General features: G+C 39.3%; 1 protein-coding gene across 5 annotated transcripts in view; it reads right to left on the reverse strand.

Moving 5' to 3' along the window:
* Nucleotides 1-18,533, reverse strand: part of SMYD3 (SET and MYND domain containing 3) — a 373,538-nt gene extending 355,005 nt beyond the window's left edge. For all 5 annotated transcript variants that reach the window (XR_007374835.1, XR_007374836.1, XR_007374834.1 and 2 more), the window contains exon 1: nt 18,351-18,533. Coding sequence is in view for 2 of the 5 variants with exons in the window: in XM_048934936.1 (XP_048790893.1) it covers nt 18,351-18,514 (164 nt within the window). In the remaining 3 variants the exon portion in view is untranslated. The remainder of the gene's footprint in view (nt 1-18,350) is intronic.
* Between the last annotated feature and the right edge of the window lie 4,799 nt (nt 18,534-23,332).

The following is a 23,332-nucleotide window of genomic DNA, read 5'->3' on the forward strand; positions in this document are numbered from 1 at the left end:
CCCACCCCATTCCAAGAAGCCTCCAGGGCTGATTTCTCCACCTAAAGCTTCTTCTCAGCAATTTCAAGTTGTGCATCTCAGCAGCTGTGTGGAACACAGAGGGGCTTTACACACCCTGATCTGGCAGAACACATCTCCATGTCACAGCACTGGACCTGCTTGTGCAAACCAAGCGATTAACAAAGCTCACGTGTGCATTCCAAAAAGCAAGCCACATGCTGAGAAGAAAAAAATAGCTGGAAGAAAATCTATGAAAGCAATTAAAGTATGCAGGCCCTAACATAGGGAAGAAGTTATGGAAGTTCTGACATCAGCATGTTTTTCAGTCCATGCAAGGTACATTTAGTGAGACTGACTGCAAGTGAGATTAGAATGGGAAAACAAGAAAACCTTACGTATTTTGACATCTTCATGCATCTTCACTGCATTAAGCACTCGGGCTGGATCATTCTAAGCAATACTCAAAGAAAGTAAACACAAGGCTGCCATAGACTGGGGGTAGGGGAAATCAACTCATATTTATTTTAAATCTATCTTGTAGAGAATACTTATGGGAGCTTATTATTAACCGCACTTAGGAAATACACAGCTGCCAAGCCCATAGCATAGAAAATATGTAACATATTTGCAAAGCTTATCATTTTAATCAGGAGAAAAAACACATCCCCTAAAAATAAGCTGAGATCATTTCGTAAAAAAACCGCCCAGTGTCTATAGCACTATCATTATTATAATCTTTAAAAGAATATAAAATTGTTCTAGTTCTAAGTCTTCCTGGTGCTCTACCTCAATTTATTTCGGACAGTTTATACGATGGCAGTAACAGCAGCTGAATTTCTAAAAAGAGTCTGTCATAATTTGTCACTTATTGTCACTGCCACATTTTAAATAATCATTAGAGTGATTACAAGGTTAAACCTGCCTTGTAAGGAAAAAATCTTGCTTCGGTGAACGAGCTCTAGATTACATTGATTATAAAGTCAGTCATTATGTTCTCACAAAGATAGTTTTCTTAATGAAAGGAATTAAAGGAATACTAGATCCGAATAATTTTATTACCCCAGATTAACACACTTCACTCAAAACATGGTGATTTTTTTTTTCCTACTATGATGAGTGCTCCCTTGAAAGTTTCTCCATTTGTAATGACAGATGGCTTTTCATCAGAAACTACAGAGTCTCAGGTCTCTTTTTTTATTGCAGAACTGTATTTGAAGTGACAGTTCCATAGCAAAAGAAATTCTAATCCTTCAATATAAAAGTTTAAATTTCACTCTTTCAAACTAAATATATCTTAATGAACCAAAAGCTACTCATGGGACTCCAAATCCATCTCTTCCCTTTAGTGGAACAACTCCCATAGTTCAGCCTAGTAAAGTCACAGCATGGGGCAGCAGGGCTGCCTGTAATCTCTGAATAAATTTGCATATATTTTTGATTGGTTTCACAGAATGGCTCAGGTTGGAAGGCACCCCAAGGATCATCAAGTTCCAACCACCGTGCCACAGGCAGGGCCACCAACCTCCAGAGGTTTGGATTATTCTACAGGAGACAAAAACATAATAGTTCTACTAGGTTTAAAACAAGACACACCTAAAAACACCTTAAAAATATCATAACCACTTCTTGGAAAGAAGGAACCATACAGCATCAGACACAGCTAAGGTAGTTGTAAAAGGAAACACCAATCACAGGTTCAGGATCATCTGTACTTCAAGAAGCACAGGTCCAACATTTGACTGATTGAAACACCAAGGTTTAAGCTCTTTTATGTTTCTTGTTTACCATTAGCTACACATGCAGTTTCTGGATAAAAAGGGGAAAGCTTTGGCTTTTTAATCACACTATATCTGAACAAAACAAGAATTCATCTCAGCTTGTCTCTGGGCTGCCAGCTGTTGCTGGGCCATGACTCACATTACAGTTCTTTAGCTGAAGTTTCTAACCCAGCTAATAAAAAAAGTCTCCTTAGACCTCCCTACAGTTACATCCTTCATGTAATTTCTTCATTCCTCTAATGCAGTACATATTTTGAGTGTTATCATTGAAGGCCAGCAAAAACTTGCCGTTGTTTCACAGAATCACACGAGTTGGAAAGAACGTCAAGAGATCACTGAGTCCAACTTCCCTGCTAAAGCAGGTTCCCTATAATAGGTCACATAGGTAGGCATCCAGATGGGTCTTGAATATCACCATAGAAAGAGACTCCACAACAACTTTGAGCAATCTGTTCCAGTGCTCAATCACCTTTACCATAAAGAAGTTCATCCCCATGTTAGTACAGAATTTCCTACGTTCAAGTTACAGGCCATCACTCCTTGTCCTATTTCTACACACCACCAAGAAGAGCTTGGGCATATCTCAGGATGATGCAACCTGGCTGCAGAGGGACACGCATTGGTGTGTGCAGTCCATCTTCATTTTGAGTGCTCTGCCTGCTAAATGTTCCTGAATGCTCTTTCAGACAACTGGAAATCAGTGCAGTGAGCAGAGACTGACGCAACATTTCATGCTGTTCTTCTGAAACACAAGCTGCAGAATTGGACTTCATCTGACTTTCATATGATTATAAAATAATGTTGCAGGCTGGAACAAAAAAGCTGGAGTGCTAGCTGCCCACCTAGAACTTGCAATGCCCAGCACTTGCTGAAATCAGCCAGCTCCCTTAGTTATCATCAGCAAGCAAGCACACCTGCCTCACATAGCCCTCAGCACTCAGGTCTTCTGCATACCTGCTCTGGAGCCACACTACTTTTGAAAAATTAATATTAGCAAATAATTGCCATGCAGCAACAAAATGTAAGAGAATACTGGCTGGAAGGTTCAACCTCTACTGCCTTACCACCAACATCCACCTCTGACATTGTGAGCCAACATCATAAAATAGAAGGCAATACTTTTGGATCAGCCCATCTATATTTCATTTGCTTCATGAACAAGATTGGTTTTTGTGTTATTTTAACCTAGTTTCTCCTGCACTTACAGCATACAGACATTAGAAGGAGAACAATGCTCTCCCCCTTCTGGTCAGCTGTACATACACCACACCTGTACTCTTACCGCACGTTGCTGCCTGCTTTGCTCAACAGAACAGGATTTGTTGCCTGTCACCATAGAACATACGATGCTGTATCTTATTTCTTGACGCAAAACAGTCAAGGAGAATGTCACTGCGGGGTAAAAAATATCCCTGAAATGCAAAACAGAAGCTCAATGGAAGCTCTACCCTTCTCTGTGGCATCCTACCAATATTTTTTCATCTGGTTTGTATGACAACCGTGAAGAGAAAATAGCTAGAAACGATACTGAACTGACTTTGGCAGAAGTTAAGATGGAACTGTTGTAAAGTTCAACTCCCTTAAAATACATATATACACAAGAGAGCTGTCAACAGACAGAAAAACAGCTGATAGACTTTTTTTAAAATCACTTTCTTTCTACAAGTGTACATCACACAACCAGATAACTTTCCCACTGTTGTACCCTATAAACTTTAATTCTGAGCCATCAAAACCTTTTCACAAAAATCTGTTATCTCGGAAATGCTCACACTGACATGAACAACATAAAACATTCAGTTATTCACAGCAACTACAGCTGATATCTATAGATTCCAAGCACCACCTGTTACAACTGAATGGAGAAGACTGCAATACTGCCAAATATTTTTTCTTTAATAAGATCCACAATTTAGGTATTTTTGACGTCATATTAAAGGAGTATATGTAAGTTTCATGTTCCATACTACATTTTCCAAATGAAGCAGGCTTTGGTTTAATTAAAGTGGAATCAGCACAGCTTTTTCAGAGCCAAACTCAATGTTCATGTTGTCAGTTCATCATCATCATTCCGTCTGTCATTAGCAATTTAATTTCTTGGCTGGTAAGGTAATCACCAAAAGCATCAAGCCCCAGTAGCGATACAAAGCAAATACAGATTTCTTATATATACATATACACACACATACACACACACACACAGCTTCAGACTATAGCTAGCTTCTACAAAGCACTGTTGAAGAAAGCACTGTAACCAAGGACAAAATTAACGACTGCTCCACACTCACGCTAACCCACAAAGGAACCAGTGGACCTGGTCCAACCTCAACCACTGCTGGCTGTGGGCCAACATCCTACCTGCAGTCCCTGGAAGCGAGCCAGCAGGAATTGAATACTTTTTTCATATTCTGTATGAGAAGATCATAGCAGTACTTCCATACAATCAGAAAGTTATCATCTAAACAAAACTTCAGCTAAAATGTGATTGAAAAAGTTTCAAGAGAAAATTATTGAGAGCATGATGGAGGATATGCAGAGGATATCTGACGATTGTAGCTTATCTTTTCCATTACTGAAACCCTCACAACACTTGGGTAGTCAGAAAAACACTCATGTCTTCTGTTACCAAAAGTGCTCTAAATCTCTCTTGCATCACAAAATGTTCTGCAGAAAAACTCATAAGAACAAAAAATGAAAAAAATGAAAAAAAAGCCAAGAAAAATTAACATGCCTTGAATGCATGCTGTACATAAATCAGGCTGTAACATTAAAACTTGATTTTCTAAGCATCAAAATTCAACTCCCAAGTCCAAACTTTAACCAGAAGTAATTTCAGCGAAGAAATTGTGTAATACTCCTGTGATTCTGAAAAATGCTGCAGGCTTAGTGCTTCAGATCTTCTGCAAATAAGAATTTACCAGGGAGCAGCAAACAGGCAAAGGAGTTAAATAAAAATGTAATAGCACAATAGATGGAGATCTAAATTATTTATCACCCTTGTGCTGGGAATGCAGATTTCACATAATTTCACCAGTGCTGTAAGAGATGTTCTGAATTCTCAGATACTCTTAAAGTATGGTTTTCTAATTACCCACATTTGTTGGAAATGAAGCAGCAAGTGTATGCATTCATTTCCTGAAATCTGAGATCAAATCCTGTCACAAATAAAGAGAAATCCAATGAAATGAGGCATCTATTCCACCTTATGTCCAAATCCCATTCACTCCAACAGGCATGCATACACCTCCCTACCTTCTAAGATCAGACCTTGTGTTCACAGGAAAAGAGCTACAAACATAAAACTCACTATGCAACTGCAAGCATTACTGAAATAAAGTATAACTTCAAATTTCAGATTAGCTGATGTACATGGAAGACATCGATCAAACTTACAATTGTGTGCAGAACCAGCCCCTATTTTTCACATTCCTGCTGCCTAAAAAAAGTAAAGCTAAAGACAGTTTAATTTTGATAGTTTTCACTCTTGCTGCTGCTACCAGGTATTTTTTAACTGAGCACATAGACTTCATTGAGTATTTTGTCTTCTTCCTCTCTTTTTAAAACTCACCTATCTATACTCACTGAGAGAAGCTTAACACCCATCAAGAACGATGGTGCTGTGTACATCTTGTGTCTTACAATCCTAAGTAATAGATCAGATGAGGAAAAACAACCCATAAGGTTTATTATAATAAAAACTATATTTATATATAGAAGCAGCAATTGAGGTAATAGATTAAAATGTTTGCAATTATGAGAATGTTAGGCTTTACATCAAGAACAGCACTACCATAAATGTAACAGCTTCTCCTTAAACTCTACTAGTGTCTAAAGATCTGTTTACAAATTGGACTTTAATACACACACTATACCTTAAGCACATACAACGTACAACATGCAGCAACAACATACTGACACTTGTGTAATGCTCTTCTCTTCCCAAATACAGTCCATTAGCAGATTCCTAGATTTCTGTTGCGATCAAAAATATCCAAGTAATTTAACACCACAAAAGTGAGTGCCATACATAAATATTCAGTGTCACCAACACAAAGGGAAAAAGGACTGCTTCCATACCACATTTCAACATCATATAAGATTCATGCACTAGTTAAGCAAAATTAAACTTGGTGGATTTGGTGTAAACCAGGCAGAAAAGTGAGAACTATTTAACAGAATCTTCTCTATTGATTTACCATTTGCATCCTTGAGTTAGCTTCTAGCTCATTATCTATGTTTACAATATGTTGTTACATCCCATCTGAATACTATTTTTCCTATCTGGCATTGATCTTTGCAGTCAGCACTGGTGAAACTGAAAATGCAAATAAGAAAATCCAAGCTCCCTATTACAACTTTTAAGGTCTATCTGCTTTCTTAATGTTGAGTATCTAATGCAAGTTTAGGGGGAAAAGGAATATACAGCAACTATAGACAACACTAAAGTGGGAGAAGCTGTTGACTCTTCCCTGTCAGGGATAGAGAGAACTTGCAGAGGTCCTGACAGACTGGAGGGCTGGGCAGCCACCAACCACATGAAGTTTCACACGAGCAAGTGTGGGATTCTGCACTTGAGACAGGACAACCTGGGCTGACATTCCTATAGGAAGGTTTCCCCCAGAAGCCTGATACTGAAAACGTATTATCACAAAGTTCCATGATAAATATCATTAAGTTCCAAACTGCTTAGAGGGCCTACTACCAACATATTGTATTGCAGTACGTGTTGCCAGCAGTAACTTTACCATGGTATACAAACGTACACCATATTTACTTGCTAGTTAAACCGTCAATAATTGTAAAATAAAAAAATCAAGAAGAAATAATTGTATGGTTGTTTGTTTTCTAAGCTGTCTGGAGACAACTTCTCAAAAATAAGAACCAAATTATTCAGAGGATATTAAAACAATTTTCTCTTTATTTCAGCTACAAAGTTTACAAGAACATACTGTTCTTCCAATGCAGTTTTTTATTACATAAGAAGCACACGCATAAAAATGGAACAGAAATGAACAAAAAAAACAAACTTTCTTGGAAATCAGTAATTCTACTAATTCTAATAATTAGTAATTCTAGGAGACATAAGAGAGCGTTGTTTTGCCTTCATTAAAAGCCCTGAGAGCAGATAACTGCAGTAGTAAATGCAGAGATTTTATTCCTCCCAATTGGGAACTCGCACCCTCAGCAGCTCTAAACACAACATGTACATGTGAAGGACAAACTTGACTTCATAGGAACAAGTCTGAGAGAAACCAGAGGTCATTTATTTCTACCAGCCAGAACAATTAATAAAGATCTCATCACGAGATGAAGTCAAAAATATCTGCTCACCTAAAAGCTACTGAATGTTGGAGACAAAACTGGAAATATTTATCAACTGTGAAAAGTTTCTAATCCCATCTGCTTCCAGAATGGGGCAGGATGGCAGTGAAGGACGCTTCTGTTGCAAAGACTTGCAGAGTCTAGGATTACATTGCTAAGTCTGCAACGACTGATTAAGTATTGTTTTAATGGCAAAAATTCTACAGAGTGAGCCTACATGTGCATTACAGTTTGTAGTTACGTTATTATCTGCAATAAACGGGTAAGCATTCATTAGGTTCTGTGTGGAACAAACAACTGGCAAGCTATTTCATACCTCAAAGAATTTATTGCATAAGAGAGAGGTAAACACACAGTGCAGGTGACTTTGTAGCTGGAAAATAAAATGAATACTTAACGATGCTGCTCCCTTCCAGCTGTACAGCTGCTTGATATTGAGATGTCCCAACAAATGCAGTTCTGAAAACGGATGCCAAATCCCCACGTGTCATCAAGCAGAAAAGTATAATCTTTTGATTAATAAAAAACAGATATTACTCTTCAGTACAAATTATTTTTTTAATTAAAACTGAGATGAACATAGGAGAACAAGCACCAACAGCATGCTTCTCAAGCAGTCCTGACTATAAGGGTCATAAACTAGTGTGTGCACAGACAGTTGGAGCTTGCAAGGCTCCATGGGGGGAGGTTAAAAAGAAGATAAGGAAATTAAAAATTAATAACTCCACAGTACAGTTGTTCTGAACAGACATACTGCCCAAGTCACAACTCCCACAGCAATCTCTAAGGACAATGCATTTGGCTCCATAATTATTTCTGAAGCACTTGGGAGTTCTGTAAATTATTTCATCTGTTCCAAAGCAGACAAATAGAGAAAAGGGAAGCCGGGGGAAGAAGTGACCAGACTCTTACAACAGTTCTCTCAAAAGAAGAAGTCAATTAGCTGTGTATTTTGCATACACAACACTGACACTGCTGCGAGGTACCCGTTCAAAGGCAGAATGCGTCTTTTAATAATTCAACTCCTCCTGGCAGTCAGAAAGAATAGGCTAAAAAAATCAACTCTGAAGGTGGATATTCAGTATCATTGCTAACACTGACATCCATTGCTATTGACCACTATACCCACATGCTCTTACTCCAACAGAAAGCATAACATGATGCTCCTCGCAATCAGCCCCAGCTCTATGTCCCAACTTCACATCCAATTCTCATGCTCCCAGCCCACAGCTTCCTGCTTCCCACACAATACCTGTGTCAGGCTGCACACAAGTTCTCAGAGATCTTTTCTAGTAAGAAACCATGTTCATTTTATATGCCTTTTTCCTTTCCAAAAGAAGCTTCTCAGCTTAGGAAAATTCAAGCAGAAAGTAGGAATCTCTTTCCAGAGCTGTATTTTCCACTTCCTTTTTGTTTTTGCAGATGCTCCCATAAGCTACATACAGGGGCTGAGCACAGTCTTGTCAACTTCTTAACTCCCCATGGGAAATGCAGATTGTACAGGACACCTCAGTTTTACACATTGAGGCAAAAATCAGATAGCACGTTTCATAACCCTTCATACCACACATATGTTGTTACTTTAGCTTCCAGCCACTGACGTTTGATTTGGTAAGCACTTTGTATCATCAGTGGCAGACCAGTATGTTTAAAAGCTTCCAGGTTCTTCTCTTTTGATCAGTTTTTCCCTGAGGCATTTCAGATCCTTTCAGCAGCTCCCACTTTGTGCCTACTGAGCCCATCCCAGGTAAACACTTCTTCACACTGACATTTCCTTCAGTTCATTCTTATTCAGATCTCTGCCCCCTCCTCTATTCTTCCATAAAATCAGTTAAACCTCTTTCCATTCCACACATGCCATTTTTCCTTGGCTTAAGGACAAGTAAGTTTCACAGCTTTTGAAACTGGAAGGAACCCTCATATGATCTAGCACAATAACGTTCTAATCTGGCAAATTGCACACGCCATAAAATTTCACACAGCAAAGCTTTCAGCTCTGGCAGAAGTAGGACACATTTTAGCAATTTTTAAAAGCTCCATTAATTCTAAATGTATGAATAAACCTGTTGGTGTTTGGACTTTTTCCTACTGGTATCAGGAAATTTACAGCACATTTGCCTTCTGTTGCCTATAATCACTGTTTAAGATGCTCACGTGGGCTACAGATTACACATTGCCTGTATGGTGATATAATATACATTTGCACAGTTTCAATATTTTCTATTTCATGTATGAATCATCAGCAGTTTCTGAGCATATCAGTGAATGTCATAAACATCAAACATCTCTCTCAAATCCATAAGCCACAAAACACCTCATTCAAATTCACAGACGAAGCCTGGGACAAAACAAAGACTAAATCTCCAGACATATTTCTGAATACAAGGTCATCCCTCATCTGTTGCATTCCTCCTGCATCCATTAAAACATACCTATCAGCTGAAAATATCTTCAGCTTTACACAAGAATAAGATCAATTAAGAAGCAGATGAGCACTACCACTTATCGCTTCCTCCAAGCTCTGTTCAAAAACTGTCTATAAAGGCTTTGTCTGGTGGCAGGAAGGGAAGAAAACGACATCAACCCTTACAAGTGGGAAATCTTACAATGGCCTCCCCAGATAAAAAAATACAAAACCAAACACAAGGGCACTGAACATTGCAACATGAATTTCCATAAGGGCGGTAAACAAAAACAAGAAGGGTAAGCCTTCTCTGAAACGCGGCATAAAATAAACATCATAAAAATAAAACTTGTCTTAATAATCCCAGTAATTTCTTACTCCCAGCAATGAAATGTTAGTTGAACATGTATTTCAGCACAGATACACATACACACAACATCTTCAATGCATTTAACTTTAAAATGAATTTGTTAGTCCAGAATCCTGTAAGGTGGCATTCACTGAGCCTGTGTTACACTTCATATACCTACAACAGGATTTTCCAGTCATATTTTCAGGAAAAAAGTAAGCCCAGTAAAACAACCCTACCTAAATTTCCACAGTGTCTTCAGAGGATTCCAATTATTTCACATATAATGCTCAGCCCATCACATTCCTTTGAACGTTTCACCTAAAATCTAATTGAAGTAATTTTGGCTTATTGGAATCTGCCAAACTACATGAGCTACCAACCACATCAAACAGGGTAGTTCCACGAAAATGACTGCCAAAGCAGCAAAGGCCATTAAAGGGCAGCAAAACACACATTTGAGCAGTATGCATACTGACCGCCTGTCTAACAAAATGACAGGTCTCTATTAAACATGGCACGATTAACTTCTTCCAATAATGGGGATGCTAAGGGCCATTATAACTGTCTTCCTACTATTATGCCTGACAATAACTTTATCTAAATCTGTCATCATGTGTTTAATTTTACATAATATTAAAAAAAAAGTTTCCACACCTATTCCATCTGTTGTAAACTAACAGCAATTAATAAGACAATATTAACATGACAAGTGAATACCAATCACAAATAACCAAGTAGTCAGTCTCACTTGTTAAAACACTGTCATTTAGGAACTTAAATCACAGAAGACAAAGTGGTCTGTGCCATTTCCACCTGTGCCATTTCAATTTTTCTTCTTCATCTTTAGTCTGGTTTTGCTCCTGCAGAAATCTGGACTAAGATAATTCCAGCAGTTGGAAGGACTTGCAGTCAGTGCATCACAGAAGTCAAAGCAAGCTACACAAAGTACACAGACTCATGGCAACACTCAACCAATCCTTTCAATACCTGGACCAGAATTTAATCCCAAAAAATCTCACTTTTTTTCAAAGAAAATCACACTGCAGTGCAGGAGTCTGGCACAAACGTCTCTCATCCCATGAGATGGTCAGTAAAGGTTCCTAGCACAATGACCTGCAAAATAGCACCTGAATTTACTCCCGATACAAGAATATTTTAGGTCCCCAAGAACATTGAGGACAATATGAGGAAGGGGAAATTGCAATGAAACGGGGAGGGTAAAATTTATCTCTCAAAATTTGTCTAAACACTGGTAGTCTGCATCCTTCTGACCTTCATTTCTAGCAGCATGCCTCCAAGGGTGAAGTTTCACCCTGCTGTAATATCTGGAAAACACTGAGATTGACATATACACTGCTGTTGCTTTTTGTTTGTCTTCAAAAAAAGAGTGGCACTACAGCTTGAACATGTGTGTTAAGGTGAGCTGCTTTCAAACTTTTCTTGATGAGGAAATAAAAACAGGTTTCTGGCCACTGAACAACTTTACAGAGGAAGCATACGTAGTTTATTTCACACTCAGCTTTAACCAAGACACAAATGTTTCCTCCTTCAAGGCAATGCTTCTTCAAAAATCTCATTTGAATTACACTTCCATTATTCTGCTGGGATCCTTCCCACCAGCAAGAATGCTCCCACCACAGAAATCATCTGTTCAGGTCACTTAGCAACATGTTCCCAGCAGTTACATAGGCCAGACATTACTCATTTGAACTTCTGAATTATAACAACAGGCGTAACAATCATGTTTGTACTATCTCTTCCTTCCCAATGACTCTTGTGTTCTCTTCTGTATATCACCCTCACCTAAAGGGTCCTTGTGGACACACTTGCAGCTCCTTCATCCACTCACTGGCACCAAGTGACACGGGCAGAGCACAGCCCCACATGAGCACACCAAGCCTTATCCAGCAAAGCCAGAAGTTTTATCTCCTACCTGCTGATGGCAGGATCAGCTACTCTAATGCACAAACATCAAAGGAGACAGATTATCTACTTCCAAAAAAAATTCAGTCTTTAATTTAATTTAAGCTTGAGCAACCAAGCTAGTAACAGAACTAACCCTGAGCTGAAGGTGGGCAATGGTTAAGGTAATAAACAGAAAAGCTCAGTATTTTGTGATCAGGGCATTACTGCTTGAGTTAGGATAGGAATTATGCACTGGTTTTCAACAACTGCGCCGTTTGGCACCAGCCCTGCCGTCAACAGGATGCTCTTGGGCAAGAGACAAGATTTCATCTTGATCTCTAAGATCTCTGTTCAGCAGAGACACACTAAGAATTACAACCACGGGGATTAAGCATGGGCTCTGAAATCAGTAAAGCCAATGGCAAAAAAGAATTATCTCAGAAATATAGCCAAGACATTAATCAAAAATAATAATTTCCTTGGTAATAAGAAACAACACAAAATGTCTGCATTGTTTCTTCCACTAAACTGACGCTAATGATAAGAAATAGTTCTGGAGTAGCAAAACACACAACAGAACACAATACAATAGAAAAAAGCACAATACAATAGAAGGAATAAATCTCCGGGTTAGCCAGGGCTGATCTAGACTAGAAAGCAGAAGAATCCTCCCCACAGTAAAAACCCAGCTGGTCCTGCACTCCTCAAAGCCCACCTTCTCCTGCAGACAACCATAAGAACTCGGAAATTCCCCTTCTGCCCCTTTTAAGGTTTCATTTTCATTTCTAGCTACAGCAGACTAAAGGTGAGCCACCACCACAAGGAGCAGCCCTGACTGCCTGACCTTCCCCTTTCCCTTCCGCAATCCCTTCAGCTCCTTTCCCCACATGCAATACTTTGATTAAAGGACACAGAAATATGTTTATATATGTTTGGTAAGCTACGGCTTATGTCAGTTCAGTTCTCTGTACTAGTGCTCTCTGTATCAGACAAAAGCAAAGCTGACAAATGAGAAGCAAAAGGATGATTTTCTAGCCATCAGGGAGACCGCCCGTGCAGTCCCATAACCACATCCTGCTTTAAACCCCAACAGCAGAAGTGCAGTCATGTCAAAATTCTGTAACCCTCACCTATGGAATTTTGAATAACCCAGAACAACCACCACAGTTGGTTATGAACACAACTGTAAGTGCTTCAAGGCAGAACAGCATCACGCCATTCACTTCACAGCCACAAGCACACAGTGGCTTTGGAGTACAGTCACAATGGATGCAACCATCAGCTATTAATAAAATCCAGTGGCTACAGGCAAGGTATCATTAAGAGTTCTTAAAGAATTTAAATAAGTTCCCCAATGCAGTGTAAAACTTCCAGCAACTTTTGCAAAATGAAAAAAAAAAAAAAAATCTCCTCCTCAGGAGATATGTAGTAACAAAATTAGTCTCAGATATTACCTTCACCTGAAGTTATCCTTATTGTAATCACGTATTCTCTTATAGCACTGGTTTTAACTATGTACTTGCACTTCTTTAACATAAGAAAATGACTACTAAAGATAATTCAATTCATAAACTCATTTTGGTGGCTCTCATTTACTACCGGCAGAGAACAGTCCTGTGGAAGCTATTATTTAAGAAACTAATATTATGGGCTGAACTGTGCAGAAAAGAAATATAACATCAGATGTCCATAGCAGACACATGGTGAATTCAGAAGAATTTGCAAGACTGCTACTTAAATTGTCAGCCATTGCTTGACAAAACAATTGTTATTCAGCTTTGATGTTACAGAGCTGTATAAGCATGAAAACTATACTTGCAGAATCACATTAAGATCTTTATAGACTTTTAAAGCACATCTAAGCTTGAATTTTGATATTCCATAAATGACAGACACAGCAATAAATATTTGATCTAGTCAAACGTTTTTAGTAACACCTCTCTGTTTTCCATTTCTACACTTCTATTATGGCCAGGATCCAAGCCAGGTTGGCAGCAGAAGGCAATCACAGCAGCCTTGGGACTGGGGGTGAAGGGAGGGACATGGGCAGTGAATACTGAAACACTGCCAACAGGAAAGGAGGGTTTACAGCAAACAGAACACAAATGACATTCCCAAACCACATCTCTAAGAGGTGGAAAAACAAACCAAACAAAAAACTGTAAGACAAGAAAAAAGGCAGCCCACAAGATACATTTAATAGGAGCATGAGAAACTCCCTGGCCACCCTGACAGTTGCTGAGGGTGGCAAGCAAAATCACAAAGCGAGCCAAGAGTTTGTTTTCAAGAAGCTAGCAGAGTCTTGAAGCTACCTCTACATTAAACAGTGAAGAAAGTAGTTTTTGGAAAGAAATCAGTAGGCAGCTCAGGTGCTATGGCTTCATACATCAGTGAAAGTCTCACATGTGCTAAACTTCTATCTTCTTCTAGCTTTGAATGCTTCCAAGGAGGAGGTATTCACAACCTCATTGGGCAACCTGTTCCAGCTTCTCACCACTCTCACAGTAAAGAATTTCTTCCTAAAACCTAAATTTAGTCTAAATCTACCCTCCTCCAATTTAAAGCCATTTCCCCTCATCCCATCACTACACTCTGCTATAAAAAGTCCCTCCTCACCAGTAGGTCCCTTCAGGTACTGGAAGGCCACTATGAGGTCTCCTGGGAGCCTTCTCTTCTCCGGGCTGAAGAGCTCCACCTCTCTCAGCCTGTCCTCACAGGGGAGGTGCTCCAACCCTCAGATCATCTTCATGGCTCTCTCACACTGGATGGTTGTGATAATACTACACATCACAGGAGTGTTTTTTGCCTTCTCAATTGACTTCTATAACAGACTGAGTATAGATTTAATACAAAATCTGAAGGTCAGACTACACAGTGCCATGGGTACCACACATCTCCAGGAGAAGTCAATCAGCAAGGATTAATTAAATACACAGAGGAAGGAAATTTTGCCAAGCACAGACATGCCATTTCTGCATTCACTTCTCAGATAAGGGAAATCTTTGAAACCAGTGTAAAGATTTAACAACCCGACCAAACTAGCACCATCAAACCAAACACATTAAACTCAGGGATGATAAATCAGTGCATGCAAGCAAACTTGGCAATGTTATGTCTTCCCACATTAAAAGCCAGTACTGACTTGTGATTATTTTGTTAAATCAAGAAGTAATATGCAATACCCAGACTTTAACAGAACCTCTAGTCAGATCAGCTAAATAAAGCTGATTCTAATAAACCATAAGATTAAACAAAAGGGAATATTAAAAATAATAGCAACTAATGAAAGAAAAATAGGCCAAATTAGTGTTTGCCATTAAACTTAAAAAATTGGGTAGATAGTTGAAAACATCAATGTTTTTTGATACAACCTATAATCTCATGGGACATTAAAAGCAGAACTCTCAATATACACATAAAGCATTCCAGTGCTTGCAGTGCTTCCATTTTTTAAGGAAATTAAAAATCACCATCATCACACCCACTTGACTATAGTACATGTAAGCCTGGCTTCTAATCCCAGTAAGATAATAGACTATAGTAAAGAATAAGATTATTAATCAATTGGATGAATAAAGCCTACAAGGGAAGAACAAGCACAGCTCCTGTGAAGAAACCTGAGCTTGCTCAAGTTTCATGAGGACATCCATGCACAGAAGAGTACATAATTGTGCAAATGCTGGTAGCCAGGTATAGGACACAAAGGGGAAAATCTTAACAGTCAGTTTCCAGAAGAAAGAGAAGTTATAAGAGTTTCCAGGCATCACTGGCAACTAGCTTTACTCAACACCTCTATCAGTGTCCAACAGAACAGAAATCCCAGTGGGTTTTTTTAGATGAAACTGAGCTTTCTTTACATAACTCCATATATATAAATCTGTACTGAGCAGTAATGTCACAGAATCCACCTTAGAGAGACATGGAAGAAGCCATACAGAAAATCTTGGATTAACAGGAGAGAATGAATCTTTTCTGTTGCTTTCCTCAGCAAGATGTTGGAAAAAAGATGCTGGCCAACCAAATCTTTCCAGACTTCTATAATGGCACAAAATGGCATATCTGCAGCAAGGCATCACCCCATCATGCCACAGATATCCTTTGCAAAAAGCTATGGCCATGCAATACTATGTAATTTGTTCTCCTAGGACCCATCCTGGATGAACATGCCCTGCTCAGCATCTCAGCTATAAGGACCAAGACAAGGACACAAAGCACGTCAGGGAAGTAACACAAATCTGTGACCCTGTGTCCAGGGTAGACCATGCTGCCTCCCCCCACACACACTGCAGAAATTAGACACTGCGTATCAGTATCAATCTTCAGCATTTCACACAGCCAAAAGGTGCAATGTTGTATATATAATTTATAATTATCAATACACATAATAATAATACAAACTGGGATGGAACTGTTTTCTTCAGAGCATCTGGTATGATGTTATGCTTTGGTTCTAGGAGAAAAACAATGCTGGTAACACACTGATGTTTATAATTGTTGCTAAGCAGAGCTCATTAGAGCCATGGCCAATCTCAGCGAATGGCCCGAGGATCTGGGAGGGAAAAGAATTAGAACAGCTGACTTAAACTGGTTATCCCATACCATATGACATCACCTGGAAGGAGTTTTGAAGGGGTGGGAGTTCACTTTGCTCTCTTCTACTGCTCAGGGGGTCAGCTGGGCATCGGTTGGGGGTGGTAAGCAATTACTTGTGCACAATTTGTTAAATACATTTATATACATATACATTTATATAAATACACACACATATTTATATATATATATACACATATTTACAGAACATGTTATATAAATGTAACATTTTAAATATTTATTTTATTATTTTAAAGTGTTTTAAAATATTTTAATATATTTGTGTATATATATATATATATGAAGCATCACAACTATTATCTTTTTCCCTCTCTCTACCTTAGTGGATGGTTTTGTCTCAACCCAGGAGTTCTACTTTGGCTTTTTTTGGTTATTCTCTCCCCAGTCCTACTAGGAAGGGCAGGGAATGAGTGAATGCTCAGCCACCTTCCAAGTTAAACCACAACAGAGACAGAAATCAGCATGGAATTACTGTTCATAGTATAAGGATTGTATTGTATGAGATCAATAAATGCTAAATCATTTTTAAGAGAAAAAAAAAGTTGTTGGTTTGTGCTTTTTTTCCAAATTGTGTTCCTGTACTGCCACCTAGAGATCAGAAAAAAAAGTGTAAGTTGTATCCAAGGTGAGTTATCTGCAAGGAGCATAGAATGGCCTGGGTTGAAAAGGACCACAACCATCATCTAGTTTCGACCCCCTGCTACATGCAGGATCACCAACCAGCAGACCAGGCTGCCCAGAGCCACATCCAGCCTGGCCTTGAAATCCTCCAGAGATGGGGCATCCACAGCCTCCTTGGGCAACCTGTTCCAGTGTGTCATCACCCTGTGTGGAAAAACTTCCACCTAATATCTAACCTAAACCTCCCCTGTCTCAGTTTGAAACCATTCCCCCTTGTCCTATCACTATCCACCCTCATAAACAGCCGTTCCCCCTCTTGTTTATATATTCTCTTCAAGTACTGGAAGGCTGCAATGAGGTCTCCCTGGAGCCTTCTCTTCTACAAGCTAAGCAAACCCAGTTCCCTCAACGTTTTCTCACGAAAAAGGAGCAGTTAACTGCTTTTCTCATATCTACCTTTCATAACATCTCACTGCTTGTTCAATGCAAACCAGACCCATGAAGCACTTCAATTCTACTTCACAGTTCAGCAGGTACCATCATTTCTCTGATTTACATATATATTTTGAAAAAAATTAAAAGGACCACCTATGTGTGGATATATGTATCAGTAACTGAGTAACTTGCCTTTGCCTGGACAAACAGGAAGAAAGTCAGCTTGCACAGTTATGACCCACAGACTTTTTCCAGCCACTACACACTTTGAGTGGATGCAAGAAGAGTGAGAACATACTTTTTACTATTCTTAACTTTTAGCTAACCTCTTAATTTGAACTGATACCACTCTTTCATAAATAAATATATACATATATATATATATATATATTTTTTTTTTTTTTAAAGACAAACGTGTAATGGCACAACCGCCCACTGTACCTCAGCCGGCGCAACGACCGCTCCTTCCCACAGCCCTGAAAGCACGTGCCGGGAGTCACCGAAACACTGGCTGCACTTTTGTATTCTTAATGCACTGAGCTCAGATGCGAGCGTGCTCAGGAGCACGCGAGCAAGCGATTCTCTGGGAGAAGGGGGCTCTCATCGTTATCGCTTTAAATTGCAGCTGGGATGTACTGTAAGGACGGGAAGCGAGGTTCTGGGAATGCGTAAGCACGACGAGAACCAAAGAGTTGTTAAAACGAAAAGATTACTGAGGTTAAATTCCTTCTTTTCCTTCCAAAAGCCTCCTCTGACCTTAGGTAAAGACCTGCGGGAACAGCACCTACGCGCCCCCGCCCACGTGCCCCCACCGTAGGCGGTACCGACGCACGCGACCCGCACGCATGCGACTCCTCCGTCCCGCCTCCATAAGGCGGGACAGCACACGATGGCGGTGCCGCGTTCTCGTGCCCGTTCGTACCTCTGGAAGCATTGCTCGCACACGCCGCCCAGCTGCTCCTTGGTCACCACGTAGGCGAAGGGCTCGGCTCGGTAAAGCAGCTCTCCGGGCCGCACCCGCCGGCGGGAGCGGAGTCCGCTGCCCTTGCCCGGGCTGAGGAAGCGCTCCAGCGCAGCCAGCTCCATGCTGCCGCAGCGCCGCTACCGAGAGGAGGGGGAAATCCTGCCCCCACCACGTGACCCGGCGCTGCAGCCGCCATCTTAACTGAGGGCAGGGGAGCGCCCTGGCTGCTTCCTCGTCGGGCTGCTGATGGTGGCAGCGCGCGCTGCTGAGGAGCTCTCGGGGACAGCGGGCAGCGCTTTCTCTTGGTCGGTGTAGCTTTCAGTACATCGCGCAGGTGAAATGCGCTGAATGCAGAGGCTTCATCTGCTCTTCCACGTTGTGCCTATAGAGGGAGTGAGTGCTTCTGTTTTGGAAAGGAGTGTCTCGCCAAAGAACTGAGAAATAGGCCTAGCAGTTCTGCTTTTCAATTCTAAAATGTACTCTTTTGTTCTCAGTAACAGTTGTTTTATTCTGCAGATGTTTTAATTCAAGCTACAACAGGGTGCTCAGAGGTGATATGCATACACAAAACACTGCTACTGTGAAGAACCACAGTAGATCAAACCACAGGATTGACACAGAAAAACCTCTCTCTTTAGACTAATTCGCTTAGGTGCTGCAGTGGTGTAATTCATTACCAAACGAACTGACAGCAAACTGTGATGTACTGAATGGGAATTACTATTGTACCTTTAGTTTCCCAAGCAAAGCTGGAAAGAAAAAAAATACTTCTCAACAATTATTACAATATTAAGTAATCACCTCTGCTTGTATGCATTACTCCTTCCTCTATTTCAAGTTCTATGTTCCCTTGTATATGCTGTTTTATGGAGTTTCTAAACAGGTATTACCCAAACCCATAACAAACAATAACAGTAGTAACAGAGGTGAATTTCTACCTCTTGGATGGATAAACTTAAGAGATGAATGGTCAAAGTAAAAAATGAACTTCAAGTCTTACAAACTGAGGAAGCACTCAGGAAAGAACTAATTTGAATATACAAGATGTATTTTCCATTATTTCTCTGTTTTCCAATTCAGGTTTTCTCACTCAAACATTCTGTAATACAACACAGCTACTGTAGCAGAAACCCAGGGATGAGTAACTGAAGAACAGGACTCTCATTAGTTTGGTATAAGCCATACACTGAAATAAACTACAGCAGCCAAAGGACTCCTTTGATCTGCATTTCAATTGATAGGACAATGAGAGAATAGTAATTGACATTTTGTAGTATGGGTAAGTTCTGAAACACAGCATGAATTATTTTACTCATGTAGTGATGGATACGTCAACATCTGTAGGAATAGGCTGAAAAGCTGTTTCTGTATATCTGTATCTACAGTTTATGCATAGGTTACCTGTGCAGGGCCACTCAATGCTCTTAGAAGAACTGACTGTTCGACTTGGATGCTTCTGGAAATGACAGTGAATATTTTCTAAAATGCATAATGGTACTGTGGTTATAAATGGTAATTTAGCACTTGACTATATTTAATTGAATTAATCCCTGTTATTATAGCTTTTTTTTTTTTTTTTTCTTCCCACAAGACCAAGTCATCCAACTGAGCTAGACAGGTCAGACATCCCAACAGCTGTATGAAATGCATGACACATTCTGCACAGTTGCTGCTGCCAAGGCACGTACTGGAGACACTGAATTGTGGCTGATGCTTCTGAATGAGTCATACTTCCTTAGCACCTGTAGATGAGACTTTGTAGTAGAAGTTCGTTATTCCCTCTCAAGACAGTATATTTGATAACATGAATTTGCAAGAAGAATTGCAGTAATGAAGTGATATAAGCAGCATTCAAAATCCATTTCAACTGGAAGGGAAAACTGGATTTTCTTTGAGCCAAATAATAAAGTATTAAGTTATAACAGTACAGAAATTGTTATCCCTAAAGGTATGGAGTAAATATCATTAGTTGAAAGCCTGTAAGCACAGACAGGTCTCTTATGAACACAAGAATCTCCTGCTGATGTCTCTTCTCTGTTTAATGCTGTCAAACTAGTTAAAAATTTATTCTGAAGTGTAATATTAAAAAAAAAACAAAAAACCCTCATTGCAAAAGCACTTTAAGCACAAATTCATAATAAATTCTACTTACAGGCAGATTGATAATCTGTTAATTCTCTACTATGAACTTCACAATGTTTCCACTTTTATTTGAACATTCCCTGCCTCAAACGTATTCACTTCCCTCAGATGAAATAAGCTTCTGAAGCTCATCTCCACATAATTTCCTAGCAAAAAGACAAAAGTTATAAGTGTACTTTATATGAAAAATATTACACAGCATAGTTACACCAAAAAAAAACCTGTAATCTCCCATTTTTACAGAGAAGAATGAGTTAAATCGTCCTTAAAAATGTTTTGTCCTGCAGTTTGTGGCAGGAATCATGGAATATTATTAGTAAAGTCTTCCCAAAACCCTACATGCAGCATGGCAAGCCTTTGAAACTTGATCTTTGTAATTTAAGCTGTTCTAGTACAAATGGCTGAATATTCCTGATCTGATTTATGGGTCACTTGTTGGAGACCTACACAAAATCAAGCAAAATCACTGCCAAGTCAAACTGGCTGATGGCTTCCTCTTATCTTCAGAGTGTGATTCTGCAGCAGAAAAGTCAGTCTTTGCATGTGTCAACAACACTGCAGCTGAAAACAGGGAAACACTACTGCTAATGGTGACATCAGATGTTTGCCATCACTATAATAATACTCAGTAAATGAAGACCAAGACAATACATTTCTGCAGGACTCTTACCAGGAGCAGCCATCCTGGAAAGATAACTTACAACATTCAAGTTCATGAATCATTCCAAACACTGCACAGAAGTTTTAAGTAAGCAGATAATGCTGAAGGTCTTCTTAGTGCTTTATCACTGAGATTGAGTGTTAAAGTCTTGATTACTTTAAGAGTACTTGGCTGTTCCATTTGCTGTATTTCAGCTACTCCTAATTTCACCTAGCTTTCCTATGGTTGCTGTGCCCTGTGATCTATCAGCTGAGGATAGCGTGTGTGTATTTTTATCAATGACCTGTAAAACAGCAAACAAGGAAAGACGCAGTAGCTATTGAACCAGGATACAACATGAGTGCATAAGCACCCCCCACTGACTTGCTGTCCTTCTTGGACCAGTCATTTGTTATTCCCATTCTCTCATTATTTTTTTCAGAAGAAAGGGACAGCTTTGTTAATTAAAGGCTTGCAAAACTTAAAAGGAGTTTTCAGTCTACAGCCCCATAGATTGTGTTTAGAGTGCCAGAATAATTAATTCAGCATCCTTCTCAGGAAACTTCAGGTTCTTCCTATCACATGTACACTTCTTAAATTACATCAGCAACCTATTTCTGGAATGTTGATGCTTTCTATCACTATAGTCATTATCACCTGTAAGTCTAAGCTGTAATTAGAATCTCCAATGCTGAACTAGCCTAGTAGCCAGTATATACACATTCCACCTTACCAACTCCTTATCACATCACCTTCTGTGTTAACCAGAACAAGGTCAGAAACCCTTCTTCTCGATCAAAAGTGAGCTACTGTCAAATCCAACTTGACTGATCTCTTAAGTGCAAATGTCAGCATTTGTCATTAACTGGGTGGCATTAGAACTAAGCTTCTTTCTTTCTGAATTTGTGTGTGCTGAGATTTTAATATAGCTAAGTACTGAAACTTTAAGCGATTACAATTCTGAGATTTTCTCTACTGGTAGATAGGCAGCACAAATGGGGGACGGTAGGAAGGACTTACTGCTACAATCAGTACAAAAACAGATACATTGATGCCTTACTGCCATATGCCAAAAGCCTCCTGTCTCCTCCTCTAATAACTGGTAGTTGAAGAGCAGAGGCAATACTTAAATGGTTGCACTTGATAGATGTCTCATGTTTTAGAAGTTCAAGAATTAAATCAGTCAACAACAAAAAATAATAAAGAAAATTCACACAACACAGGAAATAACTGACTTTCAATTACATACTGTACATCTGTTGTAACCATCGACTCAAAGATCACAAATTCAGAGACAGCAAAATGTAGGAAGAAATAAATCTTCCCCAAAAGCTAACAGTTAACTACTGTGACTTTTAAATCTATTATTTTGTATTTATATAAATTGTGTCATAACACAAAACTATATAAAACAGAACAGAATTGTGCAACATCTCCCAGTGTTAGTGCAAATTTCAAAATACTTTTTATTACTCACTGTATCAGGCATGTGAACTCACAAAGTAAAGCACTTTCAGAGATGGGAAACTTTGCCATCCCATCACAATAGGAAAGCTATGCTCCCATTCAAAATCTAAACAGCAGTGCTCATTGAAGATTCTGAGTCCAACTGGTACTTGAATACCTCCCTACCCTGCACCATTTCCCTTGATCAGTTTCTGTATTCTTAGCCCACCTATGCTATAAGAGTACAAGTGTTTATCAAGCAAAATATGAAAAATACCCACAAAGCAAAGGATGCAGCCTGGGCTGTCTAAAAAAAAAATGCCAGAATAACCCTCATTACGTATTAAATTTAGAGTCGTAACTGCATGATCCCTCTACAAGTTCATTAGAAGCTCCGTGAGAAAACCATTCACCACTGTCTTTACAGACACTGGAAGTGAAATTTCATCTTCACACAGAAGAATATAGATAACAATAAATCCAAAACTATTGTGTACACTGAAAAGCCCAAAAACATTATTTAACCTCTTGATATGAAAAAGTAGTTTAAACTTTTAAGATATTGAATCAGAAATCTTAAAAAAAAAAAAAGAAAGAAAAAAAAAGAAAAAGAAAATATTGCCTATAAATTGTTAAACGGTCAAGGGGATTTGTGACCAAATCACTGAAAACTCTTGCTTCATTATTGAACATGAAAGGAACACAAGTAGTA

Source organism: Lagopus muta, chromosome 2 (assembly GCF_023343835.1).
Source record: "Lagopus muta isolate bLagMut1 chromosome 2, bLagMut1 primary, whole genome shotgun sequence".
NCBI classification, from domain to species: Eukaryota; Metazoa; Chordata; class Aves; order Galliformes; family Phasianidae; genus Lagopus; species Lagopus muta.